Here is a 21990-nt window from a genome sequence, read left to right as displayed (position 1 = left end):
ATTCACAGAATCACAGAATCATCTAGGTTGGAAAAGACCTTGAAGATCATCCAGTCCAACCGTTAACCTAACATTGACAGTTCCCAACTACACCAGATCCCTCAGCGCTATGTCGACTCTACTCACACCTCCAGGGATGGGGACTCCACCACCTCCCTGGGCAGCCCATGCCAACACCTAACAACCCGTTCTGTAAAGAAATGCTTCCGAATATCCAGTCTAAACCTTCCCTGGTGCAACTTGAGGCCATTACCTCTTGTCCTATCGCTTGTTACTTGGTTAAAGAGACTCATCCCCAGTTCTCTGCAACCTCCTTTCAGGGAGTTGTAGAGGGCGATGAGGTCTCCCCTCAGCCTCCTCTTCTCCAGACTAAACAACCCCAGTTCCCTCAGCCGCTCCTCGTACGACATGTGCTCCAGACCCTTCACCAGCTTCATTGCCCTTCTCTGGACACGCTCGAGTAATTCAATGTCCTTTTTGTAGTGAGGGGCCCAAAACTGAACACAGTCATCGAGGTGTGGCCTCACCAGTGCCGAGTACAGGGGTAAGATCCTTTCCTTGTCCCCGCTGGCCACCCTATTTCTGATGCAAGCGAGGATGCCATTGGCCTTTTTGGCCACCTGGGCATACTGCTGGCTCATGTTCAGCCAGCTGTCAATCAACACCCCCAGGTCCCCCTCTGACTGGCAGCTCTCCAGCCACTCCTCCCCAAGCCTGTAGCGCTGCTGGGGGTTGTTGTGGCCCAAGTGCAGCACCCGGCATTTGGCCTTATTGAAACTCCTACAGTTGGCCTCAGCCCATCGCTCCAGCCTGTCCAGGTCTCTCTGCAGAGCCTCCCTACCCTCGAGCAGATCAACACTCCCACCCAACTTGGTGTCGTCTGCAAACTTACTGAGGGTGCACTTGATCCCCTTCTCTAGATCATCAATAAAGATGTTAAACAGGAGTGGCCCCAAAACTGAGCCCTGGGGGACACCACTCGTGACCGGCGACCAACTGGATTTAACTCCGTTCACCACAACTCTTTGGGCCCAGCCATCCAGCCAGTTTTTTACCCAGCAAAGCGTGTGCCCATCCAAGCCTCGAGCAGCCAGTTTCTCCAGGAGAATGCTGTGGGAAATGGTGTCAAAGGCCTTACTAAAGTCAAGGTAAACTACATCCACAGCCTTTCCCTCATCCAATAAGCAGGTCATCCTGTCGTAGAAGGAGATCAGGTTTGTCAAGCAGGACCTGCCTTTCATAAACCCATGCTGACTGGGCCTGATCATCTGGTTGTCCCGCACGTGTTGTGTGATGGTACTCAGGATGAGCTGCTCCATCAGCTTCCTGGGCACCGACGTCAAGCTGACAGGCCTGTAATTTCCCGGATCATCCTTCCAACCCTTCTTATATATGGGCATCACATTGGCCAGTTTCCAATCTCTTGGGACCTCCCGGTCAGCCAGGACTGCTGGTAGATGATGGAAAGCGGCTTGACGAGCACCCCAGCCAGCTCCTTCAGCACCCTTGGGTGTATCCCATCCGGTCCCATAGACTTGTGTGTGTCTATGTGATGCAGTAGGTCACTGACTATCTCCTCCTGGATTGCCGGGGGGTCGTTCTCCCAGTCTCTGTCTTCTGGCTGAGGAGGCTGGATTCCCTCAATACAACTAGTCTTGCTATTAAAGACCGAGGCAAAGAAGGCATTAAGCACCTCAGCCTTCTCCTCATCACTTGTTACCATGTTTCCTCCTGCGTCTAGCAGGGGATGGAGACTCTCCCTGGTCTTTCTTTTGCTACTGACATACTTATAGAAACATTTCTTGTTGTCCTCGACTGCTGAAGCCAGATTAATTCCCATCTGGGCTTTAGACCTCCTGATTTCCACCCTGCATAGCCTCACAGCCTCTTTGTAATCACTGTGAGTGGCTAGCCCCTTCTTCCAAAGGCTGTAAACTCTCCTTTTCTCCCTGAGTTCCAGCCAAAGCTCCCTGTTTAACCAGGGTGGTCTTCTGTGTTGCCGGCTTCTCTTACAGCACCTGGGGACCCCCTGCTCCTGAGCCATTAAGACTTTCTTCTTAAAGAGTGCCCAGCCTTCCTGGACCCCTATACCGTTCAGGACCATCTCCCAAGAGATCCTGTCAAGCAGGTGCCCAAACAAGACAAAGTCAGCCCTTTGGAAGTCCAGGATGTCAGTTCTGCTTCCCCCTCTCCTGACCTCCCTAAGAATAGAGAACTCTATTATTTCATGATCGCTGTGCCCTAGTCGGCCTCCAACCACCACATCATCCACCAGTCCTTCTCTGTTCACAAAGAGGAGATCCAGCAGGGCACCTTCTCTGGTTGGTTCTCTTACCAGCTGCGTCAGGAAGTTATCTGCCACACATTCCAGGAATCTCCGGGACTGGTCCCGCTCTGCTGTGTTGTATTTCCAGCAGATGTCTGGGAAGTTAAAAGTCTCCCACAAGAACAAGGGAAAGCGATCGTGAGATTTCTCCTAAATGCCTACAGAATATTTCTTCCACTTCTCTGTCCTGGATGGGTGGCCTATAGTAGACTCCCACTACAATAACTGCCCTGTTGGCCTTCCCCCTGATTCTAACACAAAGACATTCCACCCTGTCTTCACTACACTTTTGCTCAAAGCAATCATAACAGTCCCTAACATGCAGCACCACCCGACCGCCTCGCCTTCCTTGTCTATCCCTCCTAAAGAGCTTGTAGCCATCAAGTGTCTCACTCCAGTCATGGCAGACATCCCACCATGTTTCTGTTATACCCACTACATCATAATTTTCCTGTTTCATCATAGCTTCAAGCTCCTCCTCTTTGTTACCCATGCTGTGTGCATTGGTATACATGCACTTCAGATGGGCAGGTGTTTTGCCCTCTTCCCCCTTCAAATCTAGTTTAAAGCTCTGTCAATGAGCCCAGCTAACTCCTGCCCCAAGATCCTCTTCCCCCTCTGGGACAGGTGCATCCCATCTAATGCCAAAAGATCTGGCATCCTGTATACCAACCCATGATTGAATAATCTGAAGCCCTGATGGTAACACCAGTCTTGGAGCCACAAGTTCATCTGTTGAGTTCTCTGATATTCTTCTTCATCCATCTCCCCAGCTGAAGGGATGGAGGAGAACACAATTTGTGCCCCCAACCCCTTAATCAGTTACCCCAAGGACCTGAAATCTCTCTTCATTGCTTTAGGACTTCTGGTAATGTCATCGTTACCTACCTGAAAAACCAAGAGAGGGTAGTTGTCCTTGGGTCTCACTAGAGCAGAGAGTTTTGCTGTGAGGTCCTTGACCCGGGCCCCAGGGAGGCAGCAGACTTCCCTATGAAGCGGGTCCGGTCTGCATATTGGGCCTTTGACACCCCTCAGAATGGAGTCACCCACTGCAATGACTCTTCTGGGGTTCTTTTTAGAACTGGTTTTAATACCTAGTCCAGAATGACCTGGCCTTGGTGGACCTTGGTCTTCCTCCTTGTTTGTCTCATTTTCTTCCTCCTTCTCTTCTTCATTCAAAAGTTCCAGGGTCCCGAATCTATTGTGAAGGGACACCATAGAGGGTGAGAGATGTCGGGAGAGGATTTTCCTGCCTCCGTGAGCAGGGACCTGTTTCCAGCCTCCCCCATCTCTTAGGTCCCCTCCTTCTGCCTGGTAACTAGAGGGTGAGGGATCGCCTGCCTCTTTTGGAGCCTCCATTTGCTCCTGTTGCTTCACGGGTGCCAAGGTGCTACTCCACCAATCAATTTCCCTTTCACACTCCCTAATACATCTTAATCTTGTGACCTCTTCTTTGAGCTCAGCCACCAGGTTGAGCAGGTCATCCAGCTGATCACAGCACACACAGGTGTTATCACTGCTGCCTTCTGGCAGGATTGACAGGCTCAGGCACTCTCTGCAGCCCGGGACCTGGACCGCTGCATGTTTGCATGGCAGCTCCGTCTGGGTCACCACGTTCTTTCTGGTGGTGGTTTTGACGCGAGTGGAAACCATATCTCGGTCTACTCGTGGAGGACAATAAGATGAAACTAGCTCAGATAAGTTCTAGACCCAGGAGATGGACTGCACCCTGTCCGCGCCACAACCTTCTGACACGCCACAACCTTCTGACGCGCCACAACCTTCTGATGTGCCACAACCTTCTGACGTGCCAGGCCCTGTTCACCGTGCTCCTGGTCGCTCACGCTCCCTGGGGGCTGCTCTTGTACGTGAGGGACGTTGGGTGTTGTTACTCCCGTCTCCGCCCACTCTGAGTCCCCGCTGCCCTCATTCGCAGCTCACTCTTCCTGCTCAGGGGGGAGGCAACTTGAGGCTCTCCGTCTTCCCTGGGCTTCTGCCTTAACGTCTTGTGGTTTTGCCGCAGGTTTTTGATGCTTTCAGAAGGGTCCCCTGCCGCTATCCTCCTCGTCAGAGCCCCTCTCCTCAGCAACTGAGCTGAAAAGGCAGAGGCAAGGAGTTTTAAACTACTGCCATTACTCCAGTCTCAAGTAATTCAGATGAGTATTTGTGCATACATAAGTAAAAATTCAAGTAGCCTGTCTTCATTCTTAACTTTCAAGTGGCATGAGTGTCCATGCATGATTATTTGTGGGCTGAGAGTTTTAATTGTTTCTCTGCTGGTCAATGAAATGAATACCCAGTAGGAGCTGTGCTCGTTCCACTTAGAAACAAAGACAACACAGTATGATTGGCAGGAAAAATTGCAGTTAGGCACTCGACACTAAAATGTGATTTTGTATTTTTTAAAAGCTGTAAAATTAAAAAAAAAAACACATAAAAACAACGGACAAAAATCATAACACTGATTTCCTTGAAATTATTCAAACCTTCGTCACTGACATTGAGCCCAGCAAAGAGATGAAACTGGAAAACTGAACTTCACACACTAAGAATACGCTGCTAGCTTACTAATGCATCTGTCTATTGTAATGAACTTTCTATTCTACCTGTGCAATCTTTGCATGGATTCATCATTCTCTGATGTTTCTACTGATGAAGTACCTGTGCAACTGCTATTGTTAATTATTTCTGGAGGCACAGTCTGGCACTGGCATACCAGATTAGCAGGATGTCCATACATGCTGAAAAAAACCTCAGTTGTTCTCATTGCCACCTTGTAATTCGACAACACTTTCCAACCTTTTTCTGGAAAGCCATGTTCTCACTGTGGACTGTTTTACCATCTTAACAGCCAACATTTCTAGGTTAAAAAAAAAAAAATATCTGTGGTATATATTCACTTGTGTTAATGCAGGTTTGGAGAACTATAAAGCCCACAGTTTAGCAATCACTGAGTGGTCCTTTCCATCTAAGACGTTTGCTGTGCAATCTAAGCAATGTTAAAAAAAAAAAAAAAAAAAGGAAAATGAATCAGGCATGTATATAGCTTGTCCTCAAGGAGTCTTTCTAAAAAACTGTTGTGTAGTCACAAGTTGATAACAATCCTTTCACAAGATAATGAGACAGAAACACTTATAATCCATTATTTTCACTGGACATAATGATAGGTAGTGCTGTTACACATCATATGATCTTGTATTAGAAAGATAATGAATGCACGTCTGTACTCTTCAGTGCTGTGAGCCATTTTCTGTATAAACATACACACTGCAGGATGTCCAATTCTAGAGGATGGTAAAACCAGCTTCTTAACTTGATTGAGTACTGATACTGCAGGACTTGTAAAAGAAGACATATTACTGGTATCAGGGTCAAATGCAAAGGAGAGATCCAGTCCTTTGCCAGCCAACTTATTGGCATAGATGAGGTACTTTCAGTCTTTGCTCAAAACCAAACCTGACAATTTATATAATTTCTCTCAGAGTTCCTTTTCTGGACTAATAGTAGCAGCAGTTTTGAGCTAGCAGATTTCAGGGCAGAGTAGTTTCACTTGAAAAAGATTCAGAGAAAACTTGGCTGGCCTAGGCTATCCAGTGAGCTTCTAAGACAAATGCAGTTATCTATTCCCGGTTCTCCTGGGCAGTTATCTATTCCTGGTTCTCCTGGGACTCATTGCTTCTAATCAACTGACTACGACACAGATGATGCAGCGTTTTTGTGTGTTAACCTCTGCTTACTCATTAAGTGGTCTTCAAGAAGATGATTTAAGGAGGGTGTGCCTAATGTTTTCAGCATGTGTGCTGGCTGCCCCTTCTTTTCCAGGCATGCAAATTTAAGTGTTAATTTAGACCTGGAAAAGAAGGCTCTGCCCACCTCAAATAACTCCCTGTCCTCCATTGTCACAGCTCCCACTAGTAATGTAGTTTCAAAGCTTTCACTGTGGAAAAGAGGGAGTTGGCAGAAGACGAGCAATTCTCTGAAAATCCTTCATATTCTGTTCCTGGTTTCAGACCAGTGTGTCTTAATAACAAAGCCCATCATTTCAAGGAAAGACACTTTTTTGTAGTTTTCTTATTTCATAATTGCTGCTGCATATGCTGTTCCTGACACAGCTGACCTGATAGATCAAGGCAGCCTGAACATTTTAGTGAGGCACAGAGTAATCTGTGGTTGCTATAAACAGTACCTGTGGATGTACTTTGGCTAGATCTAATCCTCTGGCAATTATTGAGGGAATGAAAATAGATCTTAGCCTGGGGCAGAGAGGATAAGAAAGGAGTAGGGAACTGTGTAACCCTGAGTAACAAAAAGGGAGATTATTTTCTTATTTGTAGGAAAGTTATTTCCATAGTCCACAAAGTATAGTGACTTTGAATTGTTTGTACACTTAGGAAAAGGTAATTGTCCCAAATGACATATGAATAAAAGCATAGTTGGTTTTTTTTTTTTTCCTTTAGGTTTATAAATAGACTCTGCCTCATTTCTGTAGGCACTTCTAAATTAAAAACAAAGTCAGTACATGTAGCTTTGGTACAATGTAATGGTAGCTGCCTTCTGAGGTACTATAGCAAAAATCAGGCTGCGTCCTGCCCATGGCGTAATGTGGGGACGTATAGGTCCCATTCCATCAGAAGGCTTATGGTAGATGTCTTGGCACTGAGCCTCCTACCTGAAATCCACAGCAAAGGTAACACCATAAATACTTGAGCACAGACACTGAGAGGAAGCGGCACTTTGTAGTTCTCTGTGCAAGGTTCATCCAAAACATGCTTGAAATTACAAACAAGACTCTTTTTAACTCATTCTTCTAAATAACTATCTAATCAGTTATTTTGCAGTGCTGAGCAGCCACCACTGAGATCCATGGTTGTCTTTTTAGCCACTTACTTCCTGTGGTTGCTTTCTTGTCCTTAGTTCTACCTGCATTTCAAGGACACCAGGCTAACTGCTTTCTCATGGCACCTTGCATAATCGGGTGTTGGATTTATGATAATAATATTGACAGCAATTGTAAGGATTTTTTTAAGCCTTCCCTGAACTAGCTCCCTGCTGCGCAGCAGCTTTCAATCACAACCAGGACATAGCTGAATTACTCAGACAGGATCTCCCATGCTTATTCAGTCCTGCCAAGGAGGCAGTGGCTGGCACGAAATCACCTTAACAGTGGGTGTGTGACCAGGAGTAAGTAGCTGAATAAGAACTGTCACTCCAAGCTGACTATCTTGTAATGCCTCCTAGAGAAAGAAACTTTTATGGGTTGATCATAGAAGGCTGAAGTGCACCAGTCTGTTCCCTCTTCCTCTCCTACTCCTGTCTGGACTGACGCTGGCATAGGGAAAGCTTGCTCCCCAGGGAGGTGATGGTTAAATTTGCATTACAGGGCTCAGTGAGTATTTGTTTCATCTCTAATACAACCAGCAGCAGCACTCGGCCTGCCTCATGCTGTGGTAGGACATGACTTCGGTCTGGGCTCAAAGGGAACAGACATTTCCCGTGTCGCCGCATGTAGATCACCTTTACAGATATCCAGCTTGATACCATTCACCTCTCATAAAAAGAGTTGTTACTTTTTTTCCAGCTAGTGGAAAGTAGACTCCCACAAGTTTGATGTCATATTGTTTGAAATACATATCTCTTCAACAGTCTTTGGGGCAGAACAGTAATTATTGATGTTTGTTTACTTCAGATAATAATCACATACAAAGAGTGCTTATTTCTTTTCCTGACTGAACTTTTAAATTTTGGCTAATTTTCTATCTTTATATTTTAACTACTGATCTCATTTTTCATACAGATGATGCAAAATGCTAGTAATTTATTTTCCACTCTACATGCAGTGGTTCTGGTTACAGTAATGCACCTGCCTCAGGTGGGTAGTTTGTATATTTAATAAGCCAACATAAAATTGCTTTGAACACAGATCACTTTTGCTGGCATTGAGGATTACAGCAGCAGGTATAGTTTAGATGAATATTTTGTCTCAGCTGTTTTGGTTTAAATTAAGAGAACAGAAGATAAAGCACAAAACAAGTGCATAACGATAGTGTGATGTAAGCTCAAAAGGTTTATGCATTAAAATCATATGAGACCAGGTTCAACCATATGAATTACCATAGTGATGAAGTAGTGTGTAGATCTTGCATTGAAAACCAGGTGCCACTGTTCTGTTTGTAGAAATCATTTCAGCTCATAAAATATATGGTTCTTTCTCATTACCTCTATATACTCACCTGTTCTGCTGAGCTTATAGAAAACTCTGTGTCTTAGAACTTATCCCACATTCAGCATTTGTAACGTGGGTTATATATAGGTTACTTGGGTTCTACAGCTTCCTCTATTTGCTCTGTTTGGAATGACTTGTTTTTCTCATTAAAAGAAAGCCCATGGAGTATTAATCTTTTTCTTTAATTATTATTGGATAGATGGGTTTTCTTACTTCTCCTGTCATGTCAGACTACACTTGAATCTTTCATCTGGTTCTCTAACATGGCAAGTCTCCTACAATCATGTTGTCTGGGTAGTCACGTGCTTATCCCCTATGTCAAGCCGCAGTAATTTTAAACCTGTGGGCTGTGTTCAATTCAACTTGACAGAGTAGCAGAGATCACAAAGGTAATTTGGTTCTTCTAAGCTTTGCAAAATTAGGGAACCAAGAAGCAGAGGGAATAGGCAATTGCTCTGACTGAGGAACAGGCTGCAGCATGATTCAGATCTGACTCACCACCAGAGAGCCCCCATGGGAGGGAGACCCTGCAAGTGTCTTGCCTGGGGAAGAGCTTCTGCTGGAGCTAGTAATCAAACATGATATACTTGGGTGTCCTGATTCCTGTCATTCTGCTGATTTTAGACAGTTGTCCTGCTCATATCACTCAGAAAAGAGTTGGAAACTCTGGACTGCCTGGTGGATGTTCTCCTGCATCCGTCCAGTTAATGTCTATATGGAAACAGACCTGACTGGCTTTCTGTGACCCCTCTTCCTCTCCACCTATTCCCCCTCTTCCCCAGGACCTCTGCTGTCTCTGACCTCAGGGAGCTTTGATGTTTGTGTGGTTGGGGGGGGGAGGTTCCTACAAAATTTGAAGTATTCAGAAACTAGTTAGAGGAACTGTTCTCCATTGCACTAGAGCAAAGATCCTGTGTCCTGAGGCCTGTATTTCCACTCTCATGACCAGCAGGGCTGTATTTTTGAAATTCTCTTTAGCTTAGCCCTCTTCTTTAGATTTGCCATCGTTAAGGTACTGCATGTGTATCTGTGCTGTGTAGAAGCAAGGAGATAAAACCTGTAGGTGGCAACAGGAAGATGTGTGGGAAAAGGCAGTAAAGAAGGGTCCAAAGTTACTTGTGGTAAAGTGCTGAAACAGTATGGCAAGCTAAATAAGGGGAGAAAATTCACAGGGTAAATATTTTTCCAGGTTATTAATAAATGCAGAGGAAGGAGTTTAACATTCAAATGCTTGTGAAAGCCATTTGCTCATTGTCATGAATGGCGTGTATTTTGATAACATGAAATAAGCACCTCATCCGCCACCGCTACTCATGCATGCACAATTCTTCCCATTTAATTCAGCAAGACTAATTATCTGAATTAGTGACATTAGCTTGAAGCTATGGCTTTGCAGATTGAGGCTCTGGCTTTCAGAACAACTTCTTTAAAGGAATTAGTTATGTCTAAGTACAACAGAACTGTCAAATTGCATCCCCTGGCTTTGTCTGACGTTTTGGTTGCAAAGCTGGTCTTATGCAAGACTGTCCTCATGACAACAGACTTAAGGCAGTGGTTATTCTAATTTTATGGCTCTGACAACCATAAAATGGCTCATAAATGTTGGACAGTTACCTCACCAGCTGATAGCAGCTGAGGTAAGATGCACTTCGTTTTACCTTCCACCTCATTGATGGACTTTGTCATCCACACTCCAGGGATGCCTGTTGTCCATTTGCAAATCAGCTCCCAAACTAACTTTCATTTGGTTTAACTTACCATGCAGGCATGAAAACTACAGCTAATTCTCAAGCAGATCCCAAACCCCTGCCTTGGCAGCAACAACATCAATTAGAGAGGCAGGGCTGAAAACAGCAGCACTTCAGGAACTGATGCCCACGTGGATTGGGCATTGCTGCCTGCGGAGCAGAAATATCTCTGGGACCAGCAAGGTGCACAGCTGGAGGAAGCGGTCCTTTGATTTTTACTTTATATCCATTTAAAATAAAAGGCAATGTTTATCCTTACAGTCCTGTTTTTTGCTATAAATTGAAGAGTTTCAGTAACAACTCTATTATGCCTGCATTGTTACTGAGGGAAATAGTGGAAGGTTTAGGATCTGGAGCACTCGCTTATCCCATGTCAAGCAGCACAGGGAAGGGGGACAGAAGGGACAAAAGTGTTTAACTAGTGAGGTCTTTTAGGCTATACATCACTTGTCACCCCCTATCTTTGAATGAACTGTTCATAATTAAGAAGTGTGACTGAAGATGTGAAATTCTACACGGCAAATACTGAACTTGCACCTCATTTATCTCTTTCAAGCGTTTAACGAATTTTCAGCTTCAGCTAATGAGTAATGGCAATTTCAGGCCCATTGTTCTGTGCAGGGAAATTAATAACAGCCTAAGGAGAGTTTCATGCCTAGAAGCATGGTAGAGATTGCCAAAACGCCAAAATATGCATTTCTTTTTGGAAGATCCAACATTACCTTTGAATTCGTTCCAGTCAGTACACAGTCCATATTCACAAAGAACCGCAAATGCACAACACACAGAACCTGCTCTTTGGGGATAATAAGTGAGCAAATATTGCCTGCATTCACCTACCCTACCCTTAAGGTTACCATACGTTTTGGTTTCCCCAACAAGTCCTCTTTGTCCATGTAGAAATTTTGACCTGGGTTGAAAGCTTTTAACTGCTAGCAGTACATTAATACCATGTAAAAGAAATGTGGGAGCCAAATCCTTTCTTCACATAAGATATATTAAAGATATAAGATATATATGAAATAAGATATATATTAATGGATAGAAATATGGAAACTTTCAGACCTAAGAACTTGGCATAAGGAGCATTTTGTCATTACCACTTTTATTAGAAAAGGACCTGTGAATAAGTGTTTCCACCTCTCCTACTTCCATGGAGTAAGAAAAAGCAAACCACAGTGGTAGCTGTGGCTTCAGATGATTTTGGCATTCCAGACCAAGTACAGAATTTAAAATGCAGAAAGCAAAGCGTATACATGATATGGATGTATACTATAATATCTACTAATTTGACTCCAGTACATGAAAAAATGGAAAGGCACTTGAAGTGCAGAAGTATACTCCTCTCCAAACCTGGAGCAAATGTACTCTGTTTCTCTTACCCACCCAAAGTGACTGATTTCCATTTCTTAACTGCCTCTCAGAAATGTAGCTAAAATAAAACAGTGAGAAATAAAATTGTGGGTTTTAGTCACAGAAGCAAGAATGTACATTTAAAAACAAATATTTAGTCAAAAAAAATGTTTTACCTGAAAGCACAGGGTTTTTTAAACTTAATCTGCTTGCCTTGTCTTCTTCAACTTCTTATTCAATTTACCATGATTTACATCTCACTTCTACTTATGAATATAAAATATTCTATATTGCGAGAATTAGCACGTTAATTTTGGTTTTAGACAGTGGGATGAGATAAAGTCGCCATCAAATACATAATGGCAAATACATAACATGCCATATCCTAACATGGCCAGACATGAGATGTGTAGGATTTAATAGCTCATCCTTGTCTGTTGCTGGAGGTGAGTCCCAGACTGCTGTAGCATGTCCGTGTAAGATCTGATGTTGTCACTAGAAAAGATGGAATAAATTGCTTTTAGAAAAGTTGTGCAAACTCAATTTAAAGATCCTGTCGTCATATCTGGTCTTCAGATTTGCAAGCTTTTGCAAATGTTTTCTTCTGGAAGTATGGCCCCTGAACCAGATCCCAACATATGTCATATAGACTTGCTTTTCTTGGCCATCTCAGAAATATCACTAATCATGAACAGTAAGGTTGAAATTCATTGTTTTACTTTATCCATAATGCTTTTTGTAACTTCTAGCTTGATGTCTTTTCTACTATATGCCTTCGTAAAAACTCTGGATGTTAATTTCTGTCATATTAACATTGGGAAGTGTATTTCAGTCTGGGAGTTAACCAGCCTCGCTCTGAAATCATGAACGTGCTTCAGTGGGAGTGCCTACAAATGTGTTTCTGTAAACTGGCTTTAATCCTGTCATATGACAATCATAAGGATTATCATTCTGGAGGCATAACTCATCTTGCAGTATGCCTGGCAGCTGTCAGGATCACAGCCTTCAGACACGTGTATTGGACAACTAATAATTAGATGCAGTTAGGCATTCTCTATGTGAATAGTTTTTCTGATGGAAAAGACAGGGTGGTTTTTTTCCAGAAAATTGAGTAAAGTGTCTTCAGGTAACTTCAGATTTGTCATAAAGCAGAAGTGACAGCTGCTAGCCAAGAAAGCTGCTGCACATATCAGTATTAGAAATTGTGAGAGAATATCTTGGTCCCTCCTTCCAGTTGCCCAAGGGCACTGGCTGAAGTCTTGGCAGGAGGGTGGGGAAATCATGAGTTTTAGTTATTCTCTTCTACTTTGCTTCTGTTCAGAGAGAGAGTGAAACTGGCATCACCTTTCAGGTGGAACAGTCCTAGATATCTCAATCCAAGATTCACCAAAACAAATTCTTATCTTATAAAAAAGTGCTTTTCAAAACCCGCATTTCAAAATGAAACTTTGAGCTCACTTTCAAAAATTGACTTTTAAGTCAATAAAATTCAAAGCATATTCAATTCAAAGTATATTATGAGAAGAAGTCTACCCATTTTCCTATTGGCGGTTACAGTAGACTGATCAGACTGCTATGTCTTAGTAACTATTTTAAGCACTGAAACTTGAAGTTGTATGAGTTTAGTTCTACCCACTCCTGTCCGTTCCAAAGGACTGCAGTATCTTCATATGAAAAGTGTTTCGCAGGAATAGTGTGTGTATTCTGCATTGTGCTTGTCAAACTGAATAATTTAGCAATTGTTTCCTAAATTGGACAAAATTATGTCCCAAAAACATGTACATTTTAGCACAGTCCTAAACAATTTCTCTATGACAATTTGAGACACTTCATTTCACATACTTGTGTGCTGATCTATAAATACTGGTTTTACCAACTGCTATGCCTCATTCTCTGTTTTGTTCTGCTGAGGTTTTATTCTACACTGAATACAGTTTTGTTACTGAAATAGATGGTGTTTTTTATCTTTTATTTTTCTCCTCAGGAATTGCTTTCTGTCTGCTTTTTAAATCAACTATGTAGGATATATTGCTGCAGTTTAGATTCTGTGGACTTTTAAAAAGATATATATTCCTTAAGCTTTTAATGAATTCTTCCAAAGCATACTTAAAAAAGAACTTGCCACAACAAAATCACCACATTTAAGTAACTATAAAACTTGAGCAGTAAAAAAAAAATATTTAATTTTTCAAGATGTCTCTTTATAATTGGGTTTGTTAATGTGTCAAGTTATGCCACTAGGACCCAATTGCCAGCACTCTTCTATTGGTCAGTTTTACTGAGTACACGCATGCATACTGAGTCTATGAAACGCTCTGTTGAGAAACCCCATCATACCTGGCAACCGAAGGATCAAAAGCAAAAGAACCCAAGTCCATGTAGTATTGTGCGGTGTCTCTCAAAGCTGTCCATGATTCACTAACCTGAAGTAGACCAAAACAGAAAAGAACATTCTGAGCTTTGATACTGAATAAATACAGTGTGTGACTATTGAGCAACCTTGCCTGCATTGATAAATAGGACAGACTTCCTCGCTTGCCCCAAAGGGTTACTGTTATGTGTTAATCCCAGACCTGTACTTTACTTTTTTTCAGCAGATGCTTCAAGGTGATGGAAGAAAATACCTGTTCAGCCACGGTGTATCCCCACACATTCTGGCTGCTGCTTGGGTCCCAATAGTTCTGAGAATATGGTATCTGTCGTTTAAGTCGTATAAATTGATTTGCTGATTCTTCTGTCAGAAAAGGTGCTCCAAGGACACCTGAAATGGAAGCTGAGAAATATTTGTAATAGCAGAATAATATTTTAGAATGTGCACTTCAGAAAACATATTTATACCCAAGGAGCATGTCTTTGGACCTGTAGATTATTTAACAGAAATCAAAGATGGTCCTTCCTCAGATCTTCAGAAAGACTGGTTTTTTTAAGCATGAAGTTGATAAAACAGCTGCTATAAATCATTATTTTGCTGTTGGATCCAAAATAAACAAAGTTACAATCAAATTAAAGCACTAAATATCTTTAATACAAGATTTTGTGACTGAAAAGAACCTTAGACTGGAATTGCACAGGTCTCAGATGTGCTGAGGAGCCTAAAGTTTTTTTTAAAAAAAATGTAAACCTACCTATGAATTTAACCACGCTTTCTAAACTTCCAGGTTTAGATATAGTAGCAGCATAAAAATTGCATGCATGGCAGTTATTCCATGAGCAAGATATTGCACTTCTAATCTTGTTATCACATTGCTTTAGACAGCTTTTGAGGTCACCCCAGATGCAAAAGTACTTCTTGCAGATCTTCTTGAAATAACCATTCTGCCCAAGAAAAAGGGCTGAATTCTTCATTAACTTTGTGTGAAAGACCCTGGCACAGGAAAAGTCTTTTCTTTTTAGTCTCTAGTGTTTGAGACATAAATTTATTTGGGGCTAAACTGGTCTGAAACAGCATGTCAGTTCAAATCATACAGTTCTTAATGAACTGGTGATTAAGTTGAAATTCAGATATGTAAGCCAAGCTAAGGCCAGTGTCTGTAAACAGCTGTGCTCCAGTTCAGTGAAGTGGGTTTAAATGGACACTTGAGAGTGACCTGCACATATCTGGTGGTGGCCAAGAACTTGGACCTTTGTCTATTATGTCTTACATTGGGAGCTTAGCAGGGCAAGCTATTGCTTCACTGACAGCTCTCCAATGCCCTTATTCCTGAATTTCTTGGGGGAGAGTCTAACTGAGAATGTCAAATATTTGCTCTCATGCACAATTTCAGGTGAATCCAGTTCACTTGCTGTTATTGCTAGCTTTGCTGATCATCCTCAATATGGCAGCTCTTTAGTTTTTTTAATAGAAAATGTACACTGAATGTATATAGGTAGAAGATAAGTGAGTTAGAGTATCTGCTGCTCCTTTTCACTTGGTTTCTTCTCAAAGCCAAACAGTGCTTGAAAAGAAGGTGAGAAAATGCTTGATTATACAGTAACAAAAAAAAAAAAGAAGTGAAGGTGATTCTCATCTTCGCTCTTAACAAAGACATGAAATAGTATTTTAGAAAATTTACTTAGCAAGCAATGACAGTCCCAGTAATTCCTTCCTACTTTGGTTTCTTCAGATGCCAAGTTACTATAACCAGAAACTGGAGGCAGAAATTTTGGGGTAGGGAGTTTTCAAGGAATACCATCTTTAAAAATGTTAACAACTCAATGGAAAAACCTAAGTTCAGACATTTGGTGTGAAGACTTGTTGTGTGAACTGCTCTCTCCCTTAGGGAACTGAGGAATAGCTATTTCTGTACTTCAGAAAACAAGTAAGATTTTTGGCCTGGGGAGAAAAAAAAAATATTTCTTGCATTTGTCTATTAAGCTGCCACACTTCTGTTCCAGAGCTGCAAAAGATAAAACTAAGCTCGTACCAAATTTCATTATTTCTCTGGCAATTTACTATTTTCCAGTAGAAAAAAAAATCTGTGAGCTGTTAACTTCTGTTTAGTGAATTTGGGGTTTTTTTGGTACTAAATATTTTGTAAGCTCATGATTACATTTCTGGACTGAGATAACTGGGATCAGAAATTGGCTCACTAACAGGCTTCACTTTTGTTTATATGTATATATAGTTAGTAAGGGCCATTAAACGTTAAATTTTATCAACAATATGTGCTTTGGCCTTCCAGCTTCATGGTAAGCTAGAAAAAAAGATCATTATGCAGCTCTGCTTTTTGTGTTCATTTTCCCCATTGCCCATGTCTTCAAAAAAAGAGCTTGTCGTTCTTCTGGTGGGACAGTGAGGTGTTGTCTTGGCTACTGTGGTGCAGAGTTCTGCATCTTAAGGGTATTAACTTTCAATTTTTAATATACAGTCTGCTCTGGCTGCACCTGTATCCAGTGAGAAATGCCATCCCTAATCATACTGAATATTCACTTTGATTAAAGTGTACTTGCCTGCACCAAGGGGAGGCAGGGGTGTCAGCTCTGCTCTTGGCTTCTTTTGTCACTGTTGTCACCCAGTTCTTGTTCTTTTCTAGCTACTATCTCAAATCCTTCCACCCCTCACCTTTAGCACCTAGGAGCTATCTCTGCAGGGCTTTTCTCTAACTCCTGGGGCACTCCAAAGATGCATAAGTACCAGAAGAAAACCAGGTAAGCGCCTTTCTATTCAAGCTAATCCTTCAGGTTTAGCTCGTTCTCTCTTCATATCACCGTAAAGATCATTATATGTCTCTGAATGGGGCAAACTTCATTCACCTCTAGAAGTCTAGTGAGACCATTTCTAGTGAAACCAGAAATAGTCCTGTTGGTGTTTCACTGGGACTACACAGACAAGCCAGAGTTTGCGCGTTTGCTTGTGCTCTGGCAGAGCTCAGAGAAAGCAAGGTCTTAAAGCTCTAATGTAGACCTGGGGGCATCAGAACAGATGCCTCCATCTGAGTCGCCCCTATACAGTGTATAGTCTTCAGCAAATGACCTGCATCTTGCCTCAGTTTAAGTTTCTCAGACTGGGTGTAATTTTTCCCACCTTTTGAACTGCTTATTAAAAGATTCTGGAAGAGTTTGTTGCTCAGGTAGGTGTTTTATAAACACAGACTATTCCTGAAGGACTGCAGCTCTCCATCTTGCAGAGGACTAGCACAGTAACCAGGAGAACAGAGTTTCAGAGCACCTGGGCATGAGACTAGAGGAAGTTAGGAGCAGGTGGATTATGTTAATGGGATGGTTTACAATGCATAAAGTTGAGCTGAAAAAGGTGATGAATTGAAAATTGTGGTGAAACAAAGTTAACTCACTCTGAAGAGCAGAGCAGTCAGACATATTGTACGTTAATGTTTTTATTCAATGCTGGTTTTCCTCTTTTCTCCTAGATAAATATGTTATTTGAAAAGCACATTTAGGGATTGATGGCCCAAAGGAAAAATAGGAGGAATGTGAGGAGTGAACTATTGCAGGGGCTGTATCAGCTGTTACCAGTTAGAGTGTTTCCTTTCATCATGTCTTGAAGATTCACTTAGTGTTCTCATATGAAAAGCAAATTATAGAAAAAATTGGCTGGTTTTAGCAAGCAGATGCTTAGCTCATGTAATTATTGCCTTCAGGTAGTTTTGTCTATCCTGTACACCTAAATAGATTGTCCAGAGGGAAAACTATTATTAATCATTACTGCTGTGGTGCCTTCTGAGCATCTCATTTTGGATTAATGTGAACTGGTATAAGACTAAACTTGAGAGAGAGGAGACAGTGGTAGAACCTTGTCATCTTTGTCAAAATAGTAAATGTGTACTTAATCCAGCACTGACTATAAAAAAAAAAAACCCAAAAAACCAAAAACCCACCTGATTATGAAAAAGGCATATCAAATAGCTTGTAATGTCAAGGTAACAATAAAAAGTATTACAGTATAGCAAGCAAACTGCACTTAAAATATAAAGTCAAGCTGGATAGATCTTAAATTATTGTGCCTTAAAATCTCTTCATACTAGACTCAAATGGAAGCTTAACTCTATTGTGCAAGGATAGATTTCTAGAAAACAAGATATTTAGCTGGGTGAAACTGCAAAGTCTTCCCAGGAAGACATCTTTTTCTATCAGCTGAATGTGCAGTTATCCACTTCATCACACAATCAAAAAGGTGAGTATGGGATTAAATTTTGACACCTTTGCCTGCTAAGGCACCCATTTAATTGATATGCTTTTTCTTTTTAAGAAACTAAGCAGTACAAGCCATTGTGTGCTTAGCAGTCTTTGGGGAAAGCAGACAAGCCACCATTTGCATGTCTAATGCTAGAGTTAAATGATAAGCAGAGAAACCTTTAAACTTGCTTTAGTATAGGATATGCTCCCCCCCCCCGGAACACAGGGAGTCTTTTTTTATCTAAATCAGCAGTATTGTGTAAGTGCTGAGGACCAATCTCAAGGCTTGGGACCAGAATTTATACCTGGTGTGCATATGCCACAGGGAAAAGTGGTTTATGTTTAATTTGCTGTGATATTTACAAAAAATTTGACAATTACTTAGCAACACTTCAGTCACTCTCTGTGCACATTGTCATATAAACTGGAGCTATTTGTTTCTCTCCCTAGTTTCTGGAGACTATTGCAAGTTTCTGACAACCTGAAAACCTATTGCTGAAATTATATCAGTGGAATTTAAATGTCAAAAGTTGGTGATTGCTCCTTTCCTTTTAGTCTAATAACTCATCTTATTATCAGCTTTGCTGATTGTCTGGTCAAAATGTCAGCTCACAGGGGTAAGACTGTCAGTCTTATCAGCGCTTTAGGACAGAGCTTGGACAGAGGCTAAACTTGGACAGAGCTAAACTTCAACCTTGGACACTTTAACCTTGCTGAGGTGGCTGGTGGTGATGTGTTGGGAACTTTGAAAAAGTAAATCATATGCTGCAGCTCAGGTGTGTTTCTTAATGTTAGAAATGAGCCAGAATGAACACACCCCCCTCCATGCTTCAGCTAACTTTCTAAGTATAGCAAAGATTCACAAAGCCAGACCCCAGGATTCAGTCTGAGGATTCAGAATACCACAGGGCAACAGTGCAAGCACTGAAAGAATAGTGTGGGAGCAGCTGGTTTGCTCTTCACTAAAGTATTTCTCTAGGTTACGTGGCACTACATGGAAATCAAGATGTGGTTATCTGTCAGTAATTTGCATATGTAGGTGTATTGCAGCAAGGATAGACTTCTGGATTCTCCAGGCCACCTCTGGGCCATGTGTCGCCTTTTCTCATTTGAAAAGTACAATTGCATTAAAGTCAAACATCTGCATATTGCTTTTTCAAATGGTGAAAAAGAAATGCGCATATGCATATTGGCTATGTATCCCAAAATGTTTGGATGGTAACAGGCCTTAAAATAAAATTGAATCAGATTTGATAATACCTGTTGACAGCAAAACTTAAAGTCTCTGATTGTTAAGTGCTACAACACTGTTCGTATCATCCAGTCTGAAATATAGGTTATTTTTTAAAGCTTGAATTACAGTAGTCTCTATTCTTTGACAATTCTTAATTTTACAGCACAGGACATGAGGTCTCTGGTTCAGAGGTGAGAGCTCAGTCATTAGCAATTGTTAGAGCTACAGCATCAGCCTCATTCCTCATGAACAAAGGCAGACAGTTTACAGACACTTAATGCAGAATTAGCTATTGAATATATTGTTGGTGTGATGCCAGGGGTCAGGAAAATTGTCAGGTGTGGCTAAATAGCAAGGCAATTTGGCAAAAATCCTAGATAATCCTAGGGAATGAACTACTTCCCCTGCAGCAAAGTATTAAAAGAAAGCATTGGTCCATTGGTCCTGCTCAGTGGGTCCTGGTGAAGTTTCCTTCCTAAATCCATACAGTTTAACCTTGAGTGAATGGGCAAGAGGCCCCAGTCAGACACCTGAGAGATTTCAGTAATGATCCCAGTGCCAGGATATCACACTCTTGAACCCCATCCCTTGCTGCTGCAGTTTGCAGAGGCTAAAGAAAAGGTCCAGCAAACAGCCCAGAAAGCCTATTCCCAGAGATGTGGAGATGGTTTATTATGGGGACTGATTTATAGTAGCTGAGTTGAGGGTGTGACGAAAAGTCAGGTTCTCATTAGTGAGTCTTACAGCCTGGTTTAATTCACCACCACCTTGACCATTGTTGAAAGGATTCACAATTAATGAAAAACTGAACTGTGTCATCAGTTGAGAGTTCTTCAAAAATCAGTAATAAATACTTTTTCCTGCTGTTTGAAGAAAGGAACCTGGGGAAGAAGGCAAACAAGGCTGTTGGAAAAGACAGAGACATAAAGGAGAAGAAAGCATAGATAATTTTTCCAAAAGGAGGCCCAGCAGGCCGCTGTGCTCCCAGCTTGGCTCCAGGTGACACTGCTTGTGTCATGATGGCCTTCAGTGGAAAGGAGATGAGGTTCAGGAAGACAGACAAGTACCCAGGAATAGTCCAAGCTCAGTTGTACAGTGGATCAGAAAGTGCAAATAAGGGGAAAGGAAGGTTTCTAGGTGAGCTCTAAGTTGCAGAACAGAGAAAGACCCTTTCTACCTCCTTCCCTCCCTGCAGAGCCTTACTGCAGCCAAAACTTAGGGTCATATGACAAGGAAGAGAATTTGACCCATAAAAGAGAGAATTGAGACTATGGTCTCAATTCAAAAAACACCTTTTTTATTAATTCATGATTAAGCATTGGCTAATTCTGTCTGCCTCATTTTGCTTTAGTTCTTCACATCATGTGTTTGCTGCATGTCTGTTGGACCACTTAGATCTAAGAAACATTTTTAAGGCATGCATGTGGATGGAGCATCTTTCCGTGATGTGAGCAATCACCTGAGAAGTCAACAGTCACTTACTGCTGCCTGGTTTGTTCTAATTTAGTGAGCAATAAATTAATCTCACAGCATGTGCATTACTGATCATTGATCATACCAGTCTGTGCAGCTTTGGGAAGAGCATTCTTTCAGCCTTGCTGATGCTGCAGCTCCACCCCATCCATTCTCACTCTGGTCCAAGTTTTACAGGGTGAGTGTTGATTTTAGGTGCCCTGGTTGCCAGGGTGCTGTGAAGGTTCAATGATCAGACATCCTGAGAGCTTTAAAAAAAAATCAGTCTCCTTAAACAATTCAAATCAGACATCGCAGAAATCACTTGTGAAATAGATCATTTGGGGTCCTTATAAATGCATGTGAAATTGTTTCTTACAAACAATAAATGTTGAGATCAGAAAAATATTTAGGGAAGATTCCAGAAAAACAGCATTAAGTCCTTTCTACAATTTTAGCAGTTCAGGAAATCATCCCTTTCGGTCAGGAATGCATCCTCACTCTTCATACCTGATGGGCTGAGCAGTAAGAGGTTCAGAAGTAGTCACAAGGAGCAGAATCAAAGACTGTATTTCACAGAATTTGTTATGCAGTCTTGTGCTCGCCCACTCTCCCATATGTCTCTGCTGCAGTGATTTCCAGTTAATTCTCTTCCATCAGTGTTGTGCTGGTGGTAGCATGGGGGTTTTTTGCCAGCTATTTAACAAACCATGAGACAGGGTGCCAGGCACTTACCTGTAAACAGCAGAGCAGACACCAAAATTTGAAACATTTTCAGACACATGGTAAATTATCCAGAAAGTGTTTCCTTTGTAAAGTGGAGGCAGTCATACAGTTTTATACTTTGTTATCTTTAGGTTTATAAATCATTTACCAGATACCTGTAAATAGTTGGTGCAGGCAGAGGGCAGGGTACAGTGCTTAGTTCAGATTTGTCCTATATGCCTCTGTATACTTTGGACTTTGCACGCTGAGCCTCTGATGAGCCCTAATGGCTCATTATTGTGTGGCTGCATTAACTTCTCCATAAGCTTTATAACAC

At 41.8% G+C, this 21990-nt stretch overlaps 1 protein-coding gene across 1 annotated transcript; it reads right to left on the bottom strand.

The window, feature by feature from the left end:
- Positions 1-11756: 11756 nt before the first annotated feature.
- Positions 11757-21732, bottom strand: C2H3orf85 (chromosome 2 C3orf85 homolog). Its single transcript, XM_074816822.1, has 4 exons — positions 21684-21732; positions 14275-14423; positions 13988-14073; positions 11757-12145 (listed from the first exon to the last, which is right to left on the bottom strand). Exons 1-4 carry the CDS (start codon positions 21730-21732, stop codon positions 12067-12069), a joined length of 363 nt encoding a protein of 120 aa, XP_074672923.1. The 3' UTR covers positions 11757-12066.
- Between the last annotated feature and the right edge of the window lie 258 nt (positions 21733-21990).

Source organism: Strix aluco, chromosome 2 (assembly GCF_031877795.1).
Source record: "Strix aluco isolate bStrAlu1 chromosome 2, bStrAlu1.hap1, whole genome shotgun sequence".
Lineage (NCBI taxonomy): Eukaryota > Metazoa > Chordata > Aves > Strigiformes > Strigidae > Strix > Strix aluco.
Note: the sequence above shows the minus strand (reverse complement) of the source record. Positions and strands in the feature narration are given on the sequence as shown.